Source organism: Fukomys damarensis, unplaced genomic scaffold (genome assembly GCF_012274545.1).
Source record: "Fukomys damarensis isolate Sample0158 unplaced genomic scaffold, DMR_v1.0_HiC HiC_scaffold_25, whole genome shotgun sequence".
Lineage (NCBI taxonomy): Eukaryota > Metazoa > Chordata > Mammalia > Rodentia > Bathyergidae > Fukomys > Fukomys damarensis.
In genome coordinates this window covers 20221488-20244240 of record NW_022900937.1, presented here as the reverse complement: position 1 = coordinate 20244240, position 22753 = coordinate 20221488, and the positions used below count along the sequence as shown (strand labels likewise).

General features: G+C 45.6%; 1 protein-coding gene across 8 annotated transcripts in view; it reads right to left on the bottom strand.

Moving 5' to 3' along the window:
* Positions 1 to 13006: 13006 nt before the first annotated feature.
* Positions 13007 to 22753, bottom strand: part of LOC117283381 — a 130522-nt gene continuing 120775 nt past the window's right edge. For 4 of the 8 annotated variants that reach the window (XR_004514357.1, XR_004514358.1, XR_004514360.1 and 1 more), the window contains one exon: positions 13007 to 14272. Coding sequence is in view for 1 of the 8 variants with exons in the window: in XM_033756241.1 (XP_033612132.1) it covers positions 13371 to 13397; positions 14230 to 14272 (70 nt within the window). In the remaining 7 variants the exon portion in view is untranslated. Of the gene's footprint in view, positions 14273 to 16637; positions 18198 to 22753 lie in introns of those variants that run through there. The other 4 variants (XR_004514361.1, XM_033756241.1, XR_004514356.1 and 1 more) reach the window with 3 other exon arrangements.

Sequence of the window (22753 nt, the reverse complement as noted above, 5' to 3'; positions counted from 1 at the left end):
AAAACATACACAAAATTTCCACAAGGGTTGGGGATTTAGCTCCATGGTGCTGCTGCTTCACAAACACAAGGTCCCAGACTGGACCCCCCAGTACCAAAAAAAAAAAAAAAAAAGTTTCATGACATCGGATTTGGATTTGATCCAAGGCATGGGTGAAAGAAAAACAGAAAAAGAAAAAGAAGAACAAGATAACTTGGGCATCAAAAAATTAAAAATTTTTGTGCATCAAGTTACAAAGAGTGAAAAGGCAACCCTAGAATGAGGGAAATATTTGGAAATTGTTTATTTGATAAGGAATTAATATGCAGAATTTATAGAGGGCCCCATAAAGCCAAACCATACCAACAAAAAGACAAAAACAACCCAGTTCAAAAATGGGCAAAGGATTGAATAGGTATTTCTCCAAAATGACTTCGTCTGGCCCAAGGCACATTTTCCTGGGGGAAAAAAAGCACATATGGCCCAGGAATACTCTGCAAATAAACTGAGTGGCCGGGTGGCTCTGCTCCTGACACTGGATAAACCTGACAGCCAGGAAGCTGAGCCAACACAGCTGGGGAAGGCCGAGGGCAGAGGTAAAGACTCTACCACTACCATGATCTGATCTGGCCCAGCTCTACCCAGGGCCTCTTAACTCCTGGAGATTTTCACAATCCTGAACTGCCAGCCTAGAAAGACTCTAATTTCCCACCCCGTCACTGGATAGGAGAGGAAACTGAGGCTCACAAAGGCACAAAATTCCACTGTTATCCATGGCAGAATGAAAGACCACCTGACTCTAGGCCTAGGGATTTTTCCTTTTTTAATAAAGAATTTCTAGAGTTCTAAAGGCCTGGAAGAGCAAGAAACCTTACAAATGATCTAATTCATACTCTCATCAGTATGTTGAAGAATTCAGCTAGCAGCTTCAGATAACAGGCCTGGTCCTCAGCCATCTCTGGAAAACACACTCCAAGATTTGCCAAGTTGCATACAGGTGATAGATATTTTTAAAACTGGTCAGGGTTATTTAGGGTCTGCCATAGGCTAGGAAATTAATAGAAATAATTTAATTTTCTGAACTATCTCTTGGAAGGCCTTTGTGTTATCCTCACTTTCTAAGGCAAATCATTTAGTCAAAGTCACGGGGACATTAAGTTGAGAATATAGGATTTGAATCCATTTCTCTGAGCTAAAAAGACCATTATTATCCCATTAACTCATCACTGCGAATGTAATGGAGAAAGGGGCCGAGACAGAGATTGAAAGAAAAAGAGATGATTTCTACTTTATCATGCCGGATCCTAATGGCGCGTGGGGGTGGTGGGAGATGGTGCTGGAAAGCTGATTGGACCATTGTCAGTTGATCCCATCCTTTCCAATCAGTCCCTACTTTTACTGACCATCTACCCAGACCTGGTCAGTTTTCCCTATTACCTGCCCTCAGAATATCCTGTGTTTTCCTTAGTGAGTCAATTACTTGTGGGCTTATTTGTTCAATAATTCTCTTCCTTTCTTTTTCTCAAGTTAGTCTTGTGAGGGTGGGGTCTGGGTCTGTCTTGGTCACCACTGGGTTTCTTGTACAGAGCATAGACAAAGTATGTACTTGTAATAAGGCACACATGTGTAAATACCGAATAGTTTCTCTGGTGTTAATAATCTGCAATAATACAGAAGAAGTGGTTGTAGATGCGGAGGGGAGGAGGGGGTAAAGGGAGGGCAGGGACAAGGGGAAAAATGAGAACCAAGACCTGTCATGTAAAGGTACAAGATCCCAATAATGAATGTAACTGTACTGTACACCTAGAATGTACCAATAAAATCAATTAAAGCTGAAAAAAACAGTATGCACTTGTAGCATTTGCTGAACAAATGGATGGAAGGAAGGAAGGAAGGATGGATGGATGGATGGATGGATGGGTAGTGAGTGAGTGAAGGGATGTGTGGGCAGATGGATGGAGGGATGGATGACAAAGGGGCTGGTGATGGATGGAGCCATGGATGCTTGGACAGATGGAATCTTGGCTCAATGGTGAGCACAGACATTTAGTGACTCAGAGCCTCAGGCCTGAGGTCTTGGCTGAGAGCCATAGTAGACCAGGCTGACATCTCTGTTCCCAAACCCTGCCTACAGGGTGAGTCACCCAAGCTCTAAACCACATGCTTCTTTCCACAATGAGGCTGCCCAGAGGGGCCCCAAGCCTCAAAGAGTAGCAGGAAAACTCTGCTCCCACACAGCGCTCCTGCCTGCCTGCCTGTTATCGTGGCTGCTGCTTTGATGTGCGCCTTGTGAGTCAGAGCTGCCGCCGCCTCAGAGCTGTTCCTGTTTCAGCAGCCTCCTGACAGTTTTTAAAGAAAAAAGTCGGAAGTGGCAGACTATCTTTGGGCTAAGACTGCAGACAGCTTTTTGATTTGATTACTCCAGGGTTCAATTATGAATGGACTTGTGGTTGAAACGGACAAAGATGTCAAAGAGAAAATGGTGGGACTGTAACCTCTAGCAAAGTGAAGAGAATGCCTCAGCCCCTCAGAAGAACCCATCTCCCAACTCCTCGGCTACTGCAGACCCACCACCAATGTCCATTCTGGTTACACCAGGCTCTGGCAGCTTCCTGGTACACCTCTGACCTTCTTATGTCCTCTCTTACTGTCCTACCACACTTTGTCATCAGGAATGCCACCTTGTCTGTCACTTCCACCTCTTATCCACACACCTGCTGGACCCAACCCACCCCTTCTTCCATTCAGCCCTTATGGTCCCTTCCTGCCTGCTGTCTGAGGCCTCCCACTGTGGTCACAATCCCTGGTGCTCTGATGAGGTGCATGTGTTGTGCTATAATTTAAAGGAGGGAGGTGAGGTTGTTTGGGGACAAAGGCACTCTTTGGGGCCCAAAGAGAGAAACTGGGGTTCAACTCAGCCACTTTCTTCCTGTCCTGTCTCAGAGAAGTTATTACCTTCAGTTTGCTCTTTGATGAAATTGAAGCTTTATTTTGTTGGGGGGATAGTTTTGAATATTAAATAAGATAACGGTCATGAGTATGCTTTGTAAGTGGATGATGGTGTGCATGCCTTAGAACACTCAGATGTCTGAATCTTTCTTGCTGTATTCCCATTGTCATCCCTGTCACACTGCTCTTCTGGTTTCCACACATACACAGGCGTTATCTTCCAAACCAGGCTGCGAGCCTCACAGTTGGGGACCAAGGCTTACTTCCGAAACCCGTCCTCCTTTGCACCTAGCACAGGGCTGGGTACCCAGTTGGTACCCAGCGACTGCTCCCTAAATAACTGATTAACTCAGAGGAAAATAAACCAAAGAGAGGACAATTTCATTCTATGAAAAAGCCTTCCAAAGACCCTGTTCTCTGTCTTCCTCTTTAGAAGAATACATGGAAAGCAAGGGCAATAGAAAAAGTGGAAGCCCTACCCCCCAGTAAGGGTAGTCTGGTTGTTCTTTAAGTACCAGGATCATCCCACAGTCTCTTCTATCTGCCCAGAGAATCCTGAGAAAGGTTGCAGGAACCGCAGGGACATCGGCATCCCTTCTACAGAGAGCAAACTGAGGCCCAGCAATGGCCTCCCTACCCCTGGGAAGAAGCACCGAGTCACTGATAAAACCCTACCTACAGAGCAGGAGCCTGACTCTTCACCCTTACATGAGCAAAGGGGGACACTGATTCCACTGAAAGAAAACATCCTGCTGTGGACTGAGGTAGTTTATACATGCTACCGCTCCTTGCCTTAACCCATTTTGTTCATGGACACTGAGGCTCTGGCAGGTGAAGGGATCTGCCCCAGGTCACAGCAAGGTGGGCCAGGCTCTCATTTCCAGGACCCCAGGCACACTGGGCGTACAGGCTGGGCCTGCTGCTGGGCTGCGAATCTCTCCTCACTTCTCTGGCTCCCCATTCACAGGAAGTTCAGGTCAACCACATCCTGCCACGTCCTTACAGACGAGATAAGGATCCCTACCACCACTATTCTCTGTCCCACCACAGGCCAGCCCAGAGAGGCACAGGGGCTTCCTGTACCTACTGACAACCACAGAGCATCAGAGATGCAGGGGCCTAATTCTGAGCTTCCTCCTTCTGATCCAGGCATCTGGGCCACTTGTCCCATTCCCCAGCCATCTCTAGAGTTTTAAGATGATGGTTCTGAAGTAGACCATCGGAATCTGTTTTTCCTAACAAGCATTTTGCATGATTGGGTAAGAGTTCAAGTTTGGGATGCTTCTCTGGCACTTCTTTGTGTGGGGCAGGGCATGTCTTTGGCATGCCTGTGACACTTGTCGTAAGGGGCCACTGAACGCTATTGGGGTCATTCTTTGCTATTAAGGGAGAAGGTTAGGGAAGCTGATGAAGGCACCTTGAGGCCTAACACACTCTGCTCCACAGAAGCAGGAAAAATGGTATCGGAGGAGAGTGAGGGGCATTTGGAAGAGCGCTTGGGAAAACTCTCTGCACTTAAGGCTGGCCTTGAACTTACAGTTGTCCTGCCTCAGCCTCATGAGTGCTGGAATTACAAGCATATGCCACCAAGTGCAGCTGTTTCTGTATTTTTTATGGCAGCTTTTGCACTATAATGGAAGAGTAAAGCTGGAAAATATTCCCCTCTGGGCCTTTACAGAAAAAAATTCTGTCAACTGCTGCTTTACACCATCAATCAACCAGCCAAGCTTCATTCCTGTGGCTACACCAGAAGGTCCCTGGTTGTCCCAGGCAGCTACCCACAGTACCAAAGCAACGCAGTACTTGGGCACCTTGTAGTACTAAAAAAACAAAAATTATCGTTGAATAAATGAACCATCACAATGAGCTATTTTAATTCCCATTATACAAATGAGAAAAACACAGCTTTTAGAAAATCTAATTATATAGTTCAAGGTCTGAAAGTTAGAAAATGATAGAATTAGAATTTGTCTTATCTAAGGTATAGTATTTTACCCTCTAAATTTGAAGCAGGGATTATAGAGAATCTTGGCAGAAATCAGGGCTAAGACAGGTCTCTTGGAAGGGGCTAGATCACAGGGTTTGGAGACTCAGGAAAGAAAAAAGAATGGCCTGACTGGATAAGCAAGCCCCATCCTGCTAAGAACATAGGTGAATAGGGACTATATTAAGCTAATTCATACTATAGTGCTAGCTTCCTTCTAGTTCTGTGTGTTTCTTAACTAATGGTAGACAGTGGAGCTTTTAGACTTTGGAGAGGGAGGAGAATGCTTTAAACCTCGGAGAGAGGGGAGGCCAGTGAGTCAAGCACGCTTACCAGAGTACAACTCAGAATTTGCCGGGCTCTGGTCTCGGTGGTGTTGAGTCACTGTGGCATCTGTGGGGAGCCTGGGCCACCAAGTGGCTGTAGGGGTGGGGTTATGCTCACCCAGAGAACCTGGGCCCAGGAACCATGCAGTCTTCCCAACCTTGAGGTTCTGAGCCCCCTGTGGGTTCTTGCTCAGTTCACTGAGAAGCACTCAGGGCCCCAGCTGGTCTTTCATTGTTTTGGACTAAGCTTCTGCATAGAACCCTGACAGACCAGAATCATCAAAACAAAGTCACTCATGCCATAGTTCCGGTGATGAGACCTAAACCAACTTGTTATTTGATCTTCTGAGGAATCAGGAGAAGTAACAACCAATTTTCCCTGCTGGTTTCTACAAGCTTGGTAATGAGATTTCCTCTGCCTTAATCTCTGCCTTAACAAGTGACCTGAAGTGACCTGCTGTCCACCAGTTATTTTCCTATTTTTCTGTCGCTCTGCTTTACAAAGAATGTCACTTTGAAATCCACTTTTGTTCTCTGCTTCTGCTTTCTTCAACCTTTTTCAGTCTATAAATCCAGCCTCCTCTGCTCAGCCCATCAGAACACCCATTCTATTTGATGGAATGAAGTACCAGGGGGCTAAAAATCTATAATGAATGTTTAAATTTTAAAAAAATATTTATTACAGTAAAGAAACAATGCCATTCATCCCCCTTAAAATATTCCTCTTCATCGAACACACTTAGCTCATCATTTTTACTACTTTTGGAAGCAGTTCTGGCAGTTCTCTTTCATGAGTGTCTGTGCTGCCTGATGTCTTCAGTGGATCCAAAACATTTACCTTTCATGCTTACGTTGACTTTGGGGAAGAGCCAGAAATTTCAAGGTGCCAGGTCAGGTGAATAAGATGAATGAGACACACTGTAATGTTTTAATTTGACAGAAATTGTAAATGGTTGATCAAGAGGGGTGATTAAAGGTACCCTGATATTTAAATTTTTAAAATGTATTATGATAAAGAACATATTGCCATTATTCCCACTCAGAATACTCAAGAAACCCCCCCTCACTCTGAACACACATCCCATTATTCTTGGCAATGTTTTTTTACCATAATAAGTTTTAAAAAATTAAATATGTGCTATATTGATGATCGCCCCTGTATCTTCTAATTGTAGACTTAAAATAAAACTAATTAAAAATCTTTATTGCTAAATTTGATATAATTCAGCCTTTCAAGTTCCTTTCCCAAATAAACTACATCTACAAAGCATCAACAATTTCTAGTCTCTGTTTCTTAAGAGTGAGAACATAAAACTGAATGTCACAGACTCTATTTTCCTGTGTTTTTTCTCCAACACTTACAGTTATCTCACACTTAATTCACCAGGAGGTTGTTGATGATCATTTGTATCCACTGTCTCTAGAACACTCAGTCACCTTGTGCAGAAACAAGTCTGAGTTTTCACACTTGTACATCACTGCTTTATAGAACGATGTGAATTACTTAATCGGAGACAGAGACAAGCAACAGTTGGTAGGCGCACATAGCTCAGTGGTGGAAACATACACCTGGAAAGATGGTAGCATGGCTTTGGTTGGAACTACCAGCTCCAGGGGTTGGGCACAGGGCTTGCTGAACGCCTCTCCTCTGGCAAGTTGGTTGATCATGGATTATTTAAGAGGACAGCATTGGCCATGACCCTTTGTTACACAGAGAGGGCACTGTCCAGGGTAATCTTCTGAGACAGGCAGAAGATTTTCATGTAGGAAAAGTGGGGATTGGACATTCAGTGACTTTTTAGAGGATAGATGTGTGATGACAATCTTGAGCCCAGCACAGAGTAGACTAAGAAGGTCTGCTGCTTATGAGACAGGAGTGAAGGGGCCATGCCCCAAATCTAGGGTGCTGCTCTGAGATCCTGTGTGATTTCATTTCATTTCATTTCACTTCATTTCATTTATAAAGCACTGTGCACTGTGTTCCTTTGGCAGATTGAGTTACACAAGATGGAGCCTAGTACTTGTCACCTGTTTAGGGCCAGATCCTTCCTAATTCTTCCTCCTGTCTCCACCTTTGCCCTGGGGATGAGGGAGCTAAATCATTCTAGGTTCTTCTACAAAGCAGCCTGAGGAGAACCAATTGAGTGCTGGGGGATTATGCTAAAGCTCTTCAGGGGTTCCCCCAGCAGTGCCCTCTTTACTCCCCACCCCATCTCTTCTTCCAACTCCAAGACTTCCCACACTTATGCAAAACATCCTGGCTGAGTGTCTGTGGGACCTTGAGGGGAAAACCTAAACCTCAGAGTGAAATTAAGAGGCTGATTGGCCCCTGGGGAAATGAGACAAGAACCAGCCTGGGGTGAACCACCAGGCCTAAAGCTATTTCTCTGGATGAGTCACAGGCTGACCTGCTCTCAAATGTTCCCCTCACCCCTTCAGGCCCTGTTCATTTGAAGGATGGCCTGGTTAGGGCCATATGAACAGGGCCAAAGGGTGCAAGGTGGGGGATGATCCTTCCCTGAAGCAACCACAGCACCTTCTGCTGGGTGGGGCCATCCTTCGCCTTTAACCTCATGCTAAAGTGCTTGTCAGCATCTCTGTTTCCTGCCAGCACCTCAAAGAGATCTTTATGCATTTAACAGGAGCAGGACTGAGCCCCCAAGCCCATCTTCTGTCTCAGGGAAGGCAGAAATCCTCTTTTAGCTTGTTTTTCAACAAATACACATGAAAGCCCATTTTCCACCAAGTTCATATGGTACTAATGGTTAGTAATATGTCAAACAGGTGCTAGAGAGGCCACTGGCTGAGGCCAAGGGAGTTCTGGTTGGCCATGCAGCTTGGCCTAGAATAGGTACTCAGTAAGTAGAGGCTAAATAAGTAAATGAATGACACAAACAATGTAGGTGTCACACTGAATCAATAATCAAACATATCTGGGGCTATGATAACATATCTCAGGAGTTCTAACCTGCTTCAGGTCCAGGGAAGTCTTTGCAGAAATGATGACCTGGCCAAGATCCAGGGGATAAGTAGGGAACAGTGGCAAAGAGACTCCTACAAAGAAGGAACAGCTCAGACAAAGGTTCTGAGGGAGCAGGAAGCACAGGAGGTGCCTGTAGAGATCTAGGAGCTTGAGGGTAGATAGGAGAGGAGGCCTGATTCAAGTGTGGTGGGCTGAGGACACAGCTCCAACTCCTTCCCTGGAGCCATATGGGGTCACCAAAAGATGTACAGCTACAACTGGTGTGGTCACACTGTTGACATTCCAAGCTGAAGTCCCACTAAGGAAGCACGTTTGTGAGTGTCCAGCTACATGCAAATGTCGGGAGCTGACAGGTTTGCCTCATCTGTGGTTGAAATGTGAAGGGATATACCTCCAACCTACTTTAAATGCACCTTGACATCGCTAAGCAATGCATTTTATTTAACAAATACTGGGATTGTGCTACAACCTGCCAGGTGCCATGAAACATGCCACGTTGCATGGCTCATTGTAGAACAGTCTCTCCAGTGGAATCCTGAGACAAGGAGAAAGGAAGGCAAATTTGGGAGGATTTGCATTTTTAAAATGTCCTTAGGACATCTGCTAGATTGATATTTGTCTGTGTCAGATTTTGAAGATGTTGCTTCTTTGCTTCTGGTTTTCACTATTACTGCTGAGAGCCACACTCGAGTGATAGTTTGGCTGGGTATAGAATTCTGTAGTCTAAATTGACCTGCAGAACTACTGTTGAGAGGTCCCATGACATCCTGTACCTTGATCAGTTTGTTTTTGTTTGTTCATTTTTCATTTCTGGAAGCTTCTAACATCTTTATCCATGATATTCTGAAATTTCACAATTGCCTACCTTAAAGTGGATTTCTTTTGTCCTCTGCTGTGTTGAACATGTGGTGGGTTCAGACAAATAAACTTGAGATTTCAGCTGTGGGAATTTTATTGTTGAGCAAATGTTATTTTTATTTCCACAAATATTACCTTTCCTGAGTTTTCTCCATTTTTCTCTTTTTAAAACTCTTGTTATTTGAATGCTAGAGACTGTGAATGGGTTCTCCACTTTTCTTCTTTTCCCTCTTATTTCAATCTGTTTATCTTTTTGTTTCACTTTCTGAGCATTCTTTTTGTGTCCTAAACATCATATTATTTAAAATTTTAAAAAATAAACTTTTCTTTGCTCTATTGATTTTCATTTCCCAGTGTTTTGTTTGTTTCTCATTATTTTCCCAGTCTTTCTTTTTTTTACAATCTGTGGGCTTTTTTTTCTTGGATTCAGTGTCTGCTCATCTCTATGATGATGTAACTTGTAATCTTTTGAAATCCATTCATCATTAAAACAGGACTCTAATGAGAATTCCCACGGAGTTGGATGGGGCTTGTCAGTTGGTGGAACTTACCACAAGATAATCTTGTAAGAACTACTAATTTTACTGAGGGGCCCACAAACATCAGAAACACCTCCATGTTGCAGATAAAGGACCAGTCACTGAAAAAATAGCCTACTCACCACCCATGTTCCCACAGGAGGTCACTGATGTAGCTGAGATCAAATTAATAACATCTCATTCCAGAAGTAGTTTCTAACCCACTGAGCTACACTGCCTCTTTTAAAGCAGCAATGGATTTTTAATAACTACTTTATGCATGCCAGACACTGTTCTAAGCACCTAAAAACATTAAATTACTTTATTCCTCATAACCCTTTGAAGGAGGGACTCCTACTAGACCCAAAACAGCAAACAGAAGCACAGAAAAGTGGGCTAACTTTCCCAAGTCACACAGCTGAGAAGTGTTTGGAAAGGATGTGACTCTGGACAAACTGGCTCCAGAGACTTCTCTGCTTGTCTCCAGGAATCAGTTTCCCCAACTAAGTGATGGCCATGTGTTTCCTAACTCAGACAATTCCTTTGAGAGTGAAATAAGAGAACATATGTGAGAGATCTCCACAGAATAGACCTCAGTAAACATCATTTGTATTAGAGAGAAGGGGGAAAAACTATTGCCCCTTTGGGTTTCAATTTCTTTAAAGTAAGAAGCTGTACCTGGGACTTCCTGAAGTCTCTGCCATTATCGTACATGGTTTTAAGGGAGGGGCTGCAAAACTGGAGTGGGTCTGACTCAGAGGGATTACATGGGATAGGAATGGGGGTGAGGTGGGCAGCACCAGGGGGAAAACCAGGAGGTGGGAGTGAACCATGCTCTGGAGCCATCTTCTGGTTCCTTTCCAAAGCCTGGGCCAGGGCATCATGTCTGTGTTCCCAAAGAGTTGTGAAGTTCAAATAACAGACCCCAACTGACATGTGAAAAGAAGCACATGTGACTTCTTACCAGCCAATTAATATCTGGGAGGGGAGAAAGCCATAGTGGGGGAAGGCCCTGGGGTTGCAATGAGCAAAGCATGATGGCCCTACTTCCTGCCCTGGGGCTGAAATGGGCTATTATGTGTCATCAGGAAACTTTGAAGGAGGGAAAAACAACCCCTGATCAAAGTCTCTTTTGTGAAGTTGTAACAGATTAATAGATGGCAGACTTTGTATTTTGAGCCCTGCTACAAGGTCAAGGGCAGTAAAACAGGGCTTATGAGGACTTTTTTCTCCCTACTGCCATTCTGAGAGCTAGCCTGCATGCAAGAGCTCTCTAAAGCTCAGTCAGCCTGCGGTGGGATTTAGGGGGAGAGCAGGGACTTCGCCCTAACACAGACAAATCAAGCTTTCCCATCCCAAGCCTCTGCCCTGCTTGGGCTCCTACCTGGGCTTCCGCCCTCCCCATCACATCCCTGAGCTAACTCGGTACTGTGACTGCACAGTGGCCCTGAAGGAAGATATTTCAACAGCTAGCGCCTAAATTCCTTGAAGTTCTGGCCTCGCCCCCTTGCCCCAGGACTGTGGCTGGACTACTCCCAGCTCTCCAAAGGTACCTTGCTCTTCTGCGGCCATATCCTGACCCTCTCTGGCACACTGCTTTGCTTCCTGTCAGCTCCCTATACATCATCCATCAAGGCTGTATCTGTGTCACCTCCTTTGGGAGCTCAGCTCTGGCCATCTCCCTGCACTGCCCTCCAGCCCAAGAAGAAACTGCTGCGTGACCCTAAACCCTTCAAACATGCAGCCCCCTGCGTATCCCGACTCTAGGGCCACAATCTGTTTACAGGTTCAGCAACCCCACGGGCTGTGTGAGAGACCTGTGTGCTGCCCACCAGGGACAGGGCTTCTTATCGATAACACAGATGGATGGGTGGCCACGGTGTCTGAGTTCGGAGAGAAAGACCCTAATGGTGAACACATTTCCAAATTGTTATTACCTTAATAATTCCCACCCCTGGCAGAATCTGTGACTTGTTTTTAACCAAGGGGACACAGTCAAGGTGATGGGACGTCACTCTTGTGATCAGGTTGTACTATTTTGGCAAGGATAGTAGGACGCTGATGGCATGATTATCACTTTAAATAAACTGCATGTTGAACCTGCAAGCTGGCTAAGCTCGAGGTGGGAAGCAATCAGGTAGAGGAAACCCAGGTATCCAGAAATAGGAGGTGGGAAGCTTCTGGGAACTCAGGGTGGCCTCGAGGCCACAGCTAGTGTAAAGCCCAGGGGAGTGGATTCAACCCACATTCCCAGGTGAGCTCAGAAGTTGCTGCTTCCCATAGAGCCTGCCAATGAGAAAATAGCATAAGGACTGCTTACATGAAAGACACATATATTTAATTTCATGCTTATTTCAAAAGAGAAGTGTATGGGTTAGGGAAGGAGGATAGAAAGCTGTACCAAATTTTGGGCTATGGTAGTCATCTATTTGCACAAGAGAGAAATTTCCCCTCTCTTTCCCATTTCCTGACGGGAATGTATTTCCCAGTGCTTGGGATAGAGTGAACCTTCCTCTTCCCTTCTGGGTCATATTGTAGCCGCAGAGTACCAGCCAGACGTATGGACAGGTAGTCCAGGAGAATGGAAGATGTACCCAGAAGTTTTGGAGGCAAAGTGTACAATTTTATTTTTAACATCAGTTGGTCAGTCTGGGACTTCTCCACAAAGAGACTGACCCCTCCTTCAGGGTTGAGCAGGGCAGGTTATACTCTCAGGAGGGAGTGGGCTTGCAGGAGTTAAGCATTTTTCATTGGTTACATAGAACACAAGTCATTTGGGCCCAGAAAATTCACAGGTTATCAGATATTACAGACAGCAAACTCAGTGCACAGTGCCACATGTCATTTACATTTGACAGGGAGATAGAAGTAATAAAACTGAGAACAAAGAAAATTCTTGAGATGCTTGAGAGGAAGTGTCCAGAAGCTGGACACGTTGAGGGAATGGTGGAAAACTTTTCCACCAGTAAGTTTGGCTTGAACTGCAGAGAAACATGTTACCTGCTCAATATGGCCCAGAAGGGCTAAGCAAAACAACCTCAAGTCACTGACTATTAATTTGTTTAGAAATGAGTTTGGTGGGCCAATCAAATTCCTCCAAGAAGACTTCACTGATCACTTCTAAAAGAACTTTCTGGTAGGGTTGCTGAACTGATAGGATGTGCTTGGGGGCGGCCTGGAGCAATGGTGGCTGCCTTGTGAAGAAAGAGTTTGAGATCTAGAGAGGGAAGCACTCTGACCTTTGAATCAGCAATCTCTGAAATCATCTGCACTAATTTGACCTAATAAATTATCTTTTTTGCGGGGGTGATTTGAGGCAGGGTCTCATTGTGTAGTTGAGACTGACCTGGAACTCACAAAGTAGCCCAGGCTGGTCTCCACCTCACAGCGATCCTCCTGCCTCAGCCTCCCGAGTACTGGGATTATAGGCGTGCACCACCATGCCCGGCAATAAATTATCTTTTTATTTTAAATCGCTTGGGTTAGATTTCTGTCACTCATAACCAAAAGAGTCTTAATAAGTACAAGATCATTTTTCAATCTCAGCATATAAGATAGCTCTGAATCTCCTGGAAGCCAAAGCAAAAAGGGAAACACATTGTCGCACAGAGCTCTCTTTTTCTGATATCTGAGAGCCAGAGCAGCAGAACAAAGTGCCTTTTCTCAGGGGCTTGTGCCTTTTTCTCATGGTCTTTTCAATTGGTGGCCCAGAACATCTTCACAGCTGTTTTAGAAGTGACGCAGGAACGTTCTTGATGTGGCTGGCTGCTTTTTCAACAGGAATGTCGACAAAAAGCAAACTACAGAAACGGAGAGTCAGTCAGTGTTCAGGATGAAGACCTCCTGGAGTTTCTGCCAGTGAGGTAAACAGGCCCAGAGGCTTCACCAGTGCTTTATTTTCCGTGTGCTCAGGGACCTCCCCAGGAGGAACCCTCCCAATGCTGCCCTGAGCTTTGACTTAGACTCATCATTTCTTTGGTTGGAAGGTTGTGTTTCCTTGGAAGGGATCACAAAGCCATACTCCATTCAATGCTAAATAAACAAATGTTTGAATCTGTGTTTTATTGGTTCCATACCATCTGCCATCTGGATTGGGGGAGCAAGGAAAACTGTGGTTTTGTTGAGCTTGTATGTGTGTGTGTGTTGCTGTTGTTGTTTTTTTGTTTTTTAGTTTAGTTTTTTTTTCCTTCTTATGAAAATCGTCTAAGGTTGAGTGCTGGCAGCAGTAGGGGCTGGTTCAAAGCCACCCTGTTCCCCAGTTCCCTGTGTCTTAACACTCAGTGAAATGTTGGAGGCTGGTTTGGGTCCCCATCTGCTACTCAGCCTGTTGTGTGAAAACTAGATCTATACATATGCAGAGTACCAAAGCCAGGCTCTCAGGATCTGAAGAATCAGGATGTTCAGAGGGAGCTGTAAGAGGCAGCTACTTAATTTTGAAAAGCTGCCCCTGGAGTTCATGTTGGGGGCAAAAGTGGCCCAGGAAAACTGTCTGAGGCCTGGGGTGCTGGGGAAGGCTTTGTAAAGACTTGAAGGAGAGAACATGGCCCAGACTGCGTGGAAAACGAGCCCCTGACTGCCTGGGACCTTGAACCCGAGAAACTGGGTGGCTGTGGGGGAGGGGTGGGCCAGTACCTCAGCATTTCTTGTGGCCCAGCTGTTGGGTGGCTCCGAGGTCCTTGAAAAAAGGAAAAAGAGCTCTCAGAACTTTATTTGTTATAACTTAAACTGGTCCTCATCTCGGCCATCTATAAAGTAGAGGTTGACTTGGGTACAAGTCACCTGCCCAGATGCCATAGGGCCAGGGAGCATCAGAGAAAAGGGAGGTAGCTAGGTGGGACCTCGGCAAACAAGTCCTGGTCCAAGGGCAGCAGCCACTCTGATGGTGGCTGTGCAGGAGCCCGGCCCGGTGTGGTCAGATTTTCCAGATTTTCAAGAAAGGCCAGGTTTGTGGGTTTTTAAATTTGTTTTTAATGTGAAAATGTCTAATGTTTCAATATTGGCAGCTGTTGAAATTATTGGAAAAAATAACTCTGGCCAAATAAAACCTGTCTGCAGACCACAGAAGGCCCTAGGTCTCCATTAGCATCTCATGTGGAAGAACTCAGTGAGAGAGACTTGCGAGAAAGCCATGGACCAGGACCATGACTTCTCTGAGGGAGGTCAGGAGGTCCAGCCTGGCCCTTGGACTCAGTCCTTCAGCAGCCAGTGTACACCGCAGGCACCATGGAGTTCTCCTCCAGGTGCTGGCTTCTCCAGGCTCAGGACCTCGCATGTCCTCCCTGCCGGACTGCTGCCTGTGTCATGTGTCAGGTACCCGTGTGCTCAGTGACTTGCCGCCGTCCATGCGCACCCACGATGCCACACACATTCCCATGACTCACACTTGAGTAGGCATGCGGTATGCTGGCGTCTCTGGAGCTCGCTCCCGTCCCAGCTACAGTCGTTCTAGAGCCACTACAGTGAGCAGTTGGTGATCTGCACAAAGTGACACGCAGCCACACCCTCTCCAGCCAGATGTTCTCTTCTTGCTATGACATGAATATCTTTGCTATCTCTGTAGCCAGAGAGCTTTTAATTTCTTTTTCTCTGAAGTTTTATTTTATTGTGTTTTCTTTCTAACCAGGGTGTGAATTCCTTGGTTCATTCAAAGTCTCCAATGAAAAGACAATAGAGACTTTCATCAGTAATAAAACCTACATATTTCTATGTCTAATAATATAGGCAAAACAAATTACATGCATTCTATTTTTTTTTTTACAACCTAACATTTACTTGGTACAAGTAATTATACTATGTATTACACATAGGAAGCATAAATGCACATTAAATCTTGGTGAGACATTGAAACAACAGCAACAAAGCAGGAAGGAGACTTGGTCTCACACTGGCCGCCATCTTGCTGTGTGGTCTTGGGGCCAGGACACTAAGACTCCTCTGGGCCTCATTGGCCTCAGCTGCCACCTGGATGAGATGGTGGCTGGAGGCTCCTCCCACTTTCCTTCCTATGGGGTGAGTATGGGGGAAGGAAGCCATCGGAACATGGGGAGGCAAGCACAGTAAGGACTCATCACCAAAAAAGCCACAGGGGAGCAGACTGTGCCTCAAAAACCAAGTGGGCAGAGAAGACACACAAAATTAAAGACTGTTCCCAGAAATAAGAATAGACTATTTATTGACTATTGGGCGCAGAGTTAGGCCCTGTCTTTCTCTGGGTCCTTGAGCCCAACCTAACACTTGTGCGGAGGTGGTACCTTGTGGCTGTGGTGATCACACTCGCAATCATCAAACAGCTTGGTTTGGGCCAAGTCCCTTCCACCCCCAGGCCTGCCCTGTGAGGGAGGACTGTTTCCTAGAGTGGGGAGAATGAAGTCACTGGCTGAAGTCCGGTTGGTAGAGATCCACACCCAGATCTCAGGGTTCCTACCACCTCGCTCCCTCCAGGTCTCCTGCAGAGCAGTGGCGATCAGTGATTCCCAACCCTCACCCTAGGCAGCCAGGCTGGCTATGAAGGTGGCTCTGAGAAAACCCAGAGATAGTTAAAGAAAATAAGGAGCTGATACAGACCTTCCCCAGAGCCTACAATAGAGGGAACACCACACATCAGATTGAAGAAAATCTGAGGTGATAAAATGAAGAAGTAGATGTTGTTTGATTTTTCTGATTTACATTGTTATCTGATTCTCTGGGGGGAATTCCTCCCCCAACCAAGCCCACCCCAGTAAGATCTGCTCCCTGTGATCTTTGGCATACAGGGTTCTAGGTGGGGGCCGTGCATTTCCACATAAGATGGGTCGTGGACTCCTCAGCATGGACGTGAGCTGCAGGGATGATGAAAGGCAAGCGACACATGTCCATGCACACACACGCACACGGGCACATGCACGCACGGACAGCCACACACACAGACAGGAAACCACATCCAGCCTGGGCTGGGCCCAAGCTGAAGAAGAAACTGTGAAGGGTGACTGCCCCACTCAGTAAATTAAGATGTGGGATTCAAACCACTTCCTCCCCCACTCCCTGTTAGGAACATCACATACCTGCTCTAGAGGGTGCTGGGGAACTCTCATGGGAGGAGTCCCTGTTGCCATCCTGCGGATGCCAGCTAAGGTGCCCCACAGACACAGCAGGTTGAGGCAGCACCAGGATAGGAATCCAGATCTGTTTTCCCTCTGGAGGAGGCCACTGGGCCCTGCCACCAAGATCCCTGGATGCTGAGTCTCCACCCCTTCATGTGTGCAAATGCCCAGGCTGCTGCCCAGAAGTGAGCCCTCGCCATTTCCTGTGTTTTGTTTCATCTGCGCCATCAATTCTAGCTGAGCGTCTGGAACAATCTCCACCCATTTCCTGGGCTCGGTTTCCTTAGAGGAGATTCCATAACATCCTCTAAGTACTATAGCCTTTTAGCCTTAGACATTTCCCCGGGGGGGCTACTGATAAATTGAGAGACACATTTCAGATAGTGCCCCACAAAATCTCTGGCGGATGGCCAACAAGGAGACCTTTTTTCTGCCACTGAAAGCCACTTGTCTGCCCCTTCCTACCATATGAGAAGGCAGATGCCTTAGATCCTGAGGTCATGGGTTCTTTGGGTTAGACACCAAAGCCCCTGAGCTATCTTCAGTCTGGTCCCCACATCACACCTCATAGGGGCACTGACAGTCTCTGCTCAACAGCCTCCCGCAGCGGGGAGCTCATGGCCTCTCCAGGCAATCTTCTGCAGTTGAGACAAGACTCAGCTTTAGGACACGCTTCCTCCCGTGAGCTGGCACTGGCCTCTCTTGTTTCACCAGAACCCATAGCCCTCATCCTTTCACTTGCAGACGCACAGGAAAATCAAGTGGCCACTGAAAGCTGCAGCCACACCCCGATGTGACTCCCTCTCTGCTCAGTGCCTCACCCACAGGGTGGAGGAAGCTGACAGGATGAGATCCAACTCCTCTTCCTGGGACAGCCTGGGTGTGACTTATGACACCTGAAAGGCAGTGTCACAGAAGTCACCAGCAGAATCTGTGCTATTTCTTTCCCAGAAAAACAAACAAACAAACAAACAAACATCCCTGCAGCTTCAGGACACAAATTACTCAAATCTTTTTCCTTAAGCCTATAAATTGGGTTTTGGGCTTGTGCTTTTTTTTTTTTTACTTGTAAGCTGTGCTGCCCCCATATTTAAGAAAACTGCAATATTAGCGGGCAGCAGAGCTCAACTTCAGACACATGCGAATGGTTTGCATTGTAACACAGCCCCAGATGGGTGACCCGAGAGAGGGTGAGAATGCACATCCTCCATCATCCATCTTAAAGACACCTCTGGCCCCCATAAAAATACACAGCTCCAGATCTCTCTTGAGGGTCCCACACTCTATTTCCTTGTACTTTTATATTTTTGCCTAATAAATCCCTTTATGCCTCTCACTGATGCATCCTGAACATTCTTTTTCTGTAACAAGAGTTAGAAAATCTTCAACTTAGTTCTATGGATAAAATGGGAACCCCTCAGGCCCTATCCAGTGGTACTTGGGTTTATTGCTTGACCTCACAGGATCTTTGTTTCTTCTTCCGCTACAGAAAAAGCATTGGAAGAGCCAACTTCTGATCATGAGAGTCAGAGAATCATCAGAAAACCTCAGAGTGGGCTTGGAGTTTGGTTTGGTTTTAGGACAGCAGTTTGCAAGGCTGGGGGCCAAAGGCACCATAGGAATGCAACGCAGCAGCAAGAGGGTGGAAACCACGAGGTGGTTGTTGTCAAAGGCTGGAGCATGGCCCACGGGAGCCTCCCCACATCGTCATAAAGCACAAGCGGGGAGCTTGGCGGAAACCAAGGCTGGAGTTAAACTTCCAGATCCAGATAGAGGCTCCATGGCTTGCTAACCAGGGCCTTAGGCACCTCAAGGAGTCTTTCCAAAACTAGCTTGCCCTCCTTAAAACAAAGCAGTTCTTCCTCTCCGCGGAGCTGTTATGAGGTGTAAGAGGACTAAGTGACCAGTACAGAGTGGGGCTCAGCCACAGGCAGCAGGGAGGAAAGCTGCCCATGTGTTCCTGTGTGGAAAAAAGAAGCCTCAAGGGCCAGGGATTTAGCTCAGTGGTTCTGCCGCCTGCCTCTCAAGCGCAATGTCCCGGGTTCGATCCCTGGTACACCTTGGTGATACCCCATGTTCTTTTGTCATAATTTAGCAACCACTAATGCTCTCCATCCTGCAACTGGCTCAGGACTACCTCTCTTTTGCTCTTTCACACACTCTCTCTAAACACACACACACACACACACACACACACACACACTCGCATGAGCGCGTGCACAATGAAAGAGAAAACCACAGTCAGCCTGGGGTGTGAGGGACAAATGCCCCGTACTATAAATCAACCCCCAGAATCCACATCGAGCCCGATCCCAGCCTCCTGCCCCAGTTGCATCAGAGATTCTGCAGCCAGTGATGCCCCAAGCTTCTGGATGGCTCCACAGGCCACTCCTATGGTGCTGGCCCCTTCTCCAGAGCTCAGGAGTACCCACAGAAGGAGGGGAGGGGGCAGCGTGCTGCTGGTCCTGGGGATACTTGGCCTAGCCCTGCCAAGGAGATGGCTGGAAAGCCTGGCCCTGGTCCCCGGAGGGCTGATGCGGGTGGGTGAGCAACAAGGGTGGGGTAAAGTGGGAACTCAGACTCCAAGCAGGCCCAAGAGCTGGGTGGCACCAGGTTAGTGGATTCTCCTCTCAGAGCCTTGTTTTTATGAAAGAGAAAGAGAGGCTTGGAGCGGTGGAAAGACCTTTTAGCAATATGATGTTGCTGAATTTCTCTGAGCTGATTGAGCTGGTTGGCTTCTCCTGAGGCATCAACTCCCATTGGGGAAGCAATCGCTGGCTATTAATTGCACGGTAGGCACTGTACTGAGCACTGGCTGAGCCAAGAAGAGAAGGCACAGTCCTTGCCTCCCAGCTGCCAAGGGCCTGCCACCCTAGGGAGGGAGGTACAGGTTTAAACAGGTAGAGGTGATTAGAGCTAACTAATGCTAGAGTGTCTGTTCCTTCTTCCAGGGATGCGAGGAAGGTCTGTAGAGGAAGGGCACACTTGAATGAAGGTTTGAAACACAAGTGAAAACTGTCCAAGCTACTGAAGGTGAAAGGCACAACAGAGACCAAGGTAAAGCGAACCAAAGATATGAGCATTTGTCCATGTGGTAGCATGGGGAGGAACGGAAGGTCATCAGACCAGAAAGACAAGCTGGGGATACAGTGTAGAAGACCATGAGTGATAGCCAACATGTTAGTACTTTATTCAGTAGCTAACAGGGAGCCTGGCAGGAGAGTGATAAGATCAGATCTGCATTTTAAACCGCTCATTTTGGCAACAGTGTGGATACCCTGATCACCAAATCATGGCGGATGGGCCAAATCCAGCCCTTGGCTTGATTTTGTATGACATGTGAAGTCAAATAATTCTAACTTTCTTACTACTCCTTTAAAAGCAATGATTCACATATCCAGGACACAAAATCAACATTAAAAATCAACTTCTTGGGGCCAGAGATTTAGCTCAGTGGTGCTGTGCCTGTCTTGCAAGTACAAGGTCCCAAGTTCAATCCCTGGTACCAAACCAAAACAAATCAACTTCTTTTCTATTCACTAACAATGAACTAGGTGAGAAAGAAATCAGGAAAATAATTCCATTCCCAACAGCTTCAAAAAACAAGTAAAATACTAAAGAATCAACCTTTTGAAAGAGTTAACTTTTAACCCAAGCATAAACTGAATAACCCCAAGATCATCTCATGAAACTGAAGAATGAAATCACTGGCAAAAGGCGGAAGTCAGGAAAGTATTTGAAATAATAATAATAATAATGACAATGATAATAGCTCCTAGTTTCCACAGGAGGACTCTGAAAGTGGAATTCCAATTTCTTTGTTTTGGTCTTATATAGATAAGCAGGGCTCAGGAACTTGTTTTAAACAGGTGGCTCCCTAAGTTTAGAATAACCAACAGGGTTTTAGGCTTTGTAATGCAGACGGTTATGGCTTTTATTTAGATGTCTACTCAAAGCCTCATGTGCTCATAGGTGTGGGTTTGGGGAGGTGGCTGGACCTTGAGTCTGGGATACAGGATTAAGGGCATGTGATATTAGATTAGTCCACTGATTGCCTTAGCATAGTTCTAAATGTGGCTGGATGGATTTATTGAAGGTAGAAGCCCCACCCTGGATGTGGGTAGCATCAACCAAAGATTTGTAACCTGGATAAAATTAAAGGGGAAGGGAGGCTTGCTGTCTACTCTGCCATGGACTGTTTTTCCTCTACCATGCCTCTCTGACATGTCAACCTGGTTTGGAGCCAACTGATTATAGACTGAAACCTTTACAAACTGTGAGCTAAAATAAACCTTTCCTTCTTTAACTGGATGTCAGGTACTTTGGCCTAGCAACAGGAAGGTAACTAAGACATAGACTCTAAAGAAAATCAGTTACTCAGCTCGCCCAAAGGAAACAGTTCAAAGAAAACTGGTTACTCTGCATTTCTAAGTTCCTCCAAGTCCAGCCCAGAGGTAGGAGGAGCTGTCATCTAAATCAGCATACTCTGCCTAAGAAGCTTCTTCCCAGGAGGAAGGGTTCTTATTTGTCCATCCTTATCCTAACTTTTTATCCTTTTTTGTGGATTGTTTGTTTGTTGGTTGGTTGGTACTGGGGAATGAAGTCAGGATCTTGCACTTGCCAGGCAGGTGCAGTGCCGCTGAGCTACATCTTTGGCCCTTTCTTTTATATTTCTAAGCTTCCCTAGCTGCATGGCTTGAATTAGCTCTTAACTGTATGTGTACTACTTTCTTTGTATGTAGCTGACTCTATTTTAGACCCACCCCCTTTATACTAAGGAAGTAAAAGACTTCTACAATAAAGGTTAAAGAAACCTGAAGAAAGAAATTGAAGCCGACACTGTAAGATGGAAAGACCTCCCATGTTCACAGGTTGGCCCTATTAATATTGTTAAAATGGCCATATTACCAAAAGTGATCTATAGATTTAGCACAACCCACATCAAAATTTAGACAAAATTCTCCAAAGAACTAGGAAAAAACCCTGAAATTCATTTGGAAACAAAGAAGACCCAGAACAGCCAAAGCAATCCAAAGCAAAAAGAGCAAGGGAGGAGGCATCACAATACCCGACTTTAAATTGCACTACAAAGCCATAGGAACACAAACAGCACATTACTAGCACAAAAATAGACACACTGACCAGTAGAATAGACTTGAAGACATAGAAAAAAAACCCACACAACTGTAGTTATCTGTTTCTTTAAAAAGAGCCAAAAACATATGTTGGAGAAAAGACAGCCTCTCTAACAAGTGGTGATGGGAAAACTGGAAGCCCTGTGTAGAAGATTGAAACGAGATCCTTACCTCTCACTGAACAAAAAAACAATTCAAAATGGGTCAAAGATCGAGGTGTAAGTCCAGAAACTAAAACTACTAGAAGATAACATTGGAGAAAACCTTGACGCCATTGGCACAGGTAAAGACTTACTGAATAGGGCTTCAAAAGCACAGGAAAAAATAGCAAGAACCAACAAATGAGACTACAGCATATTAAAAAGTTTCCACACAGTGAAGGAAATAACAGAGTGAAAAGACAACCTACAGCATAAGAGATTATCTGTGCCAGCTATTCATTCCTCAAACAGAGGATTAATATCTGTAATATATAAAGAACTCAAACACCCCCCAGAATTGATCAAGAGAATTGAACAGGCACATTTCCAAAGAAAAAGCACAAGCAGCCAATAAGTATATGAAAAAATGTTCAACATCTTTAGCCATTAGGGAAATGCAATAAAAACTACACCAAAATTTCATCTCAGCTCAGCCAGAATGGCTATTATCAAGGACACACACACACACACACACACACACACACAATGAATGCTGGCAAAGATGAGGATAAAAAGGAACCTTTCAAACTGTTGATGGGAATGTAAATTAGTGCAATCACTATGGAAACCAGTATGGTTTCTCAAAAAACTAACCTTCTGATTCAGCTATACTACACCTGTGTATGTATTAGTCCCTTCCCAGTTACTAGGAGAAAATACTCAACACTCTTGACTTACAGGAAGAGAGGTTTATTTTGGCTCACAAGTTCAGGGGATTTAGTCCATGGTAAGCTGTCTCTAA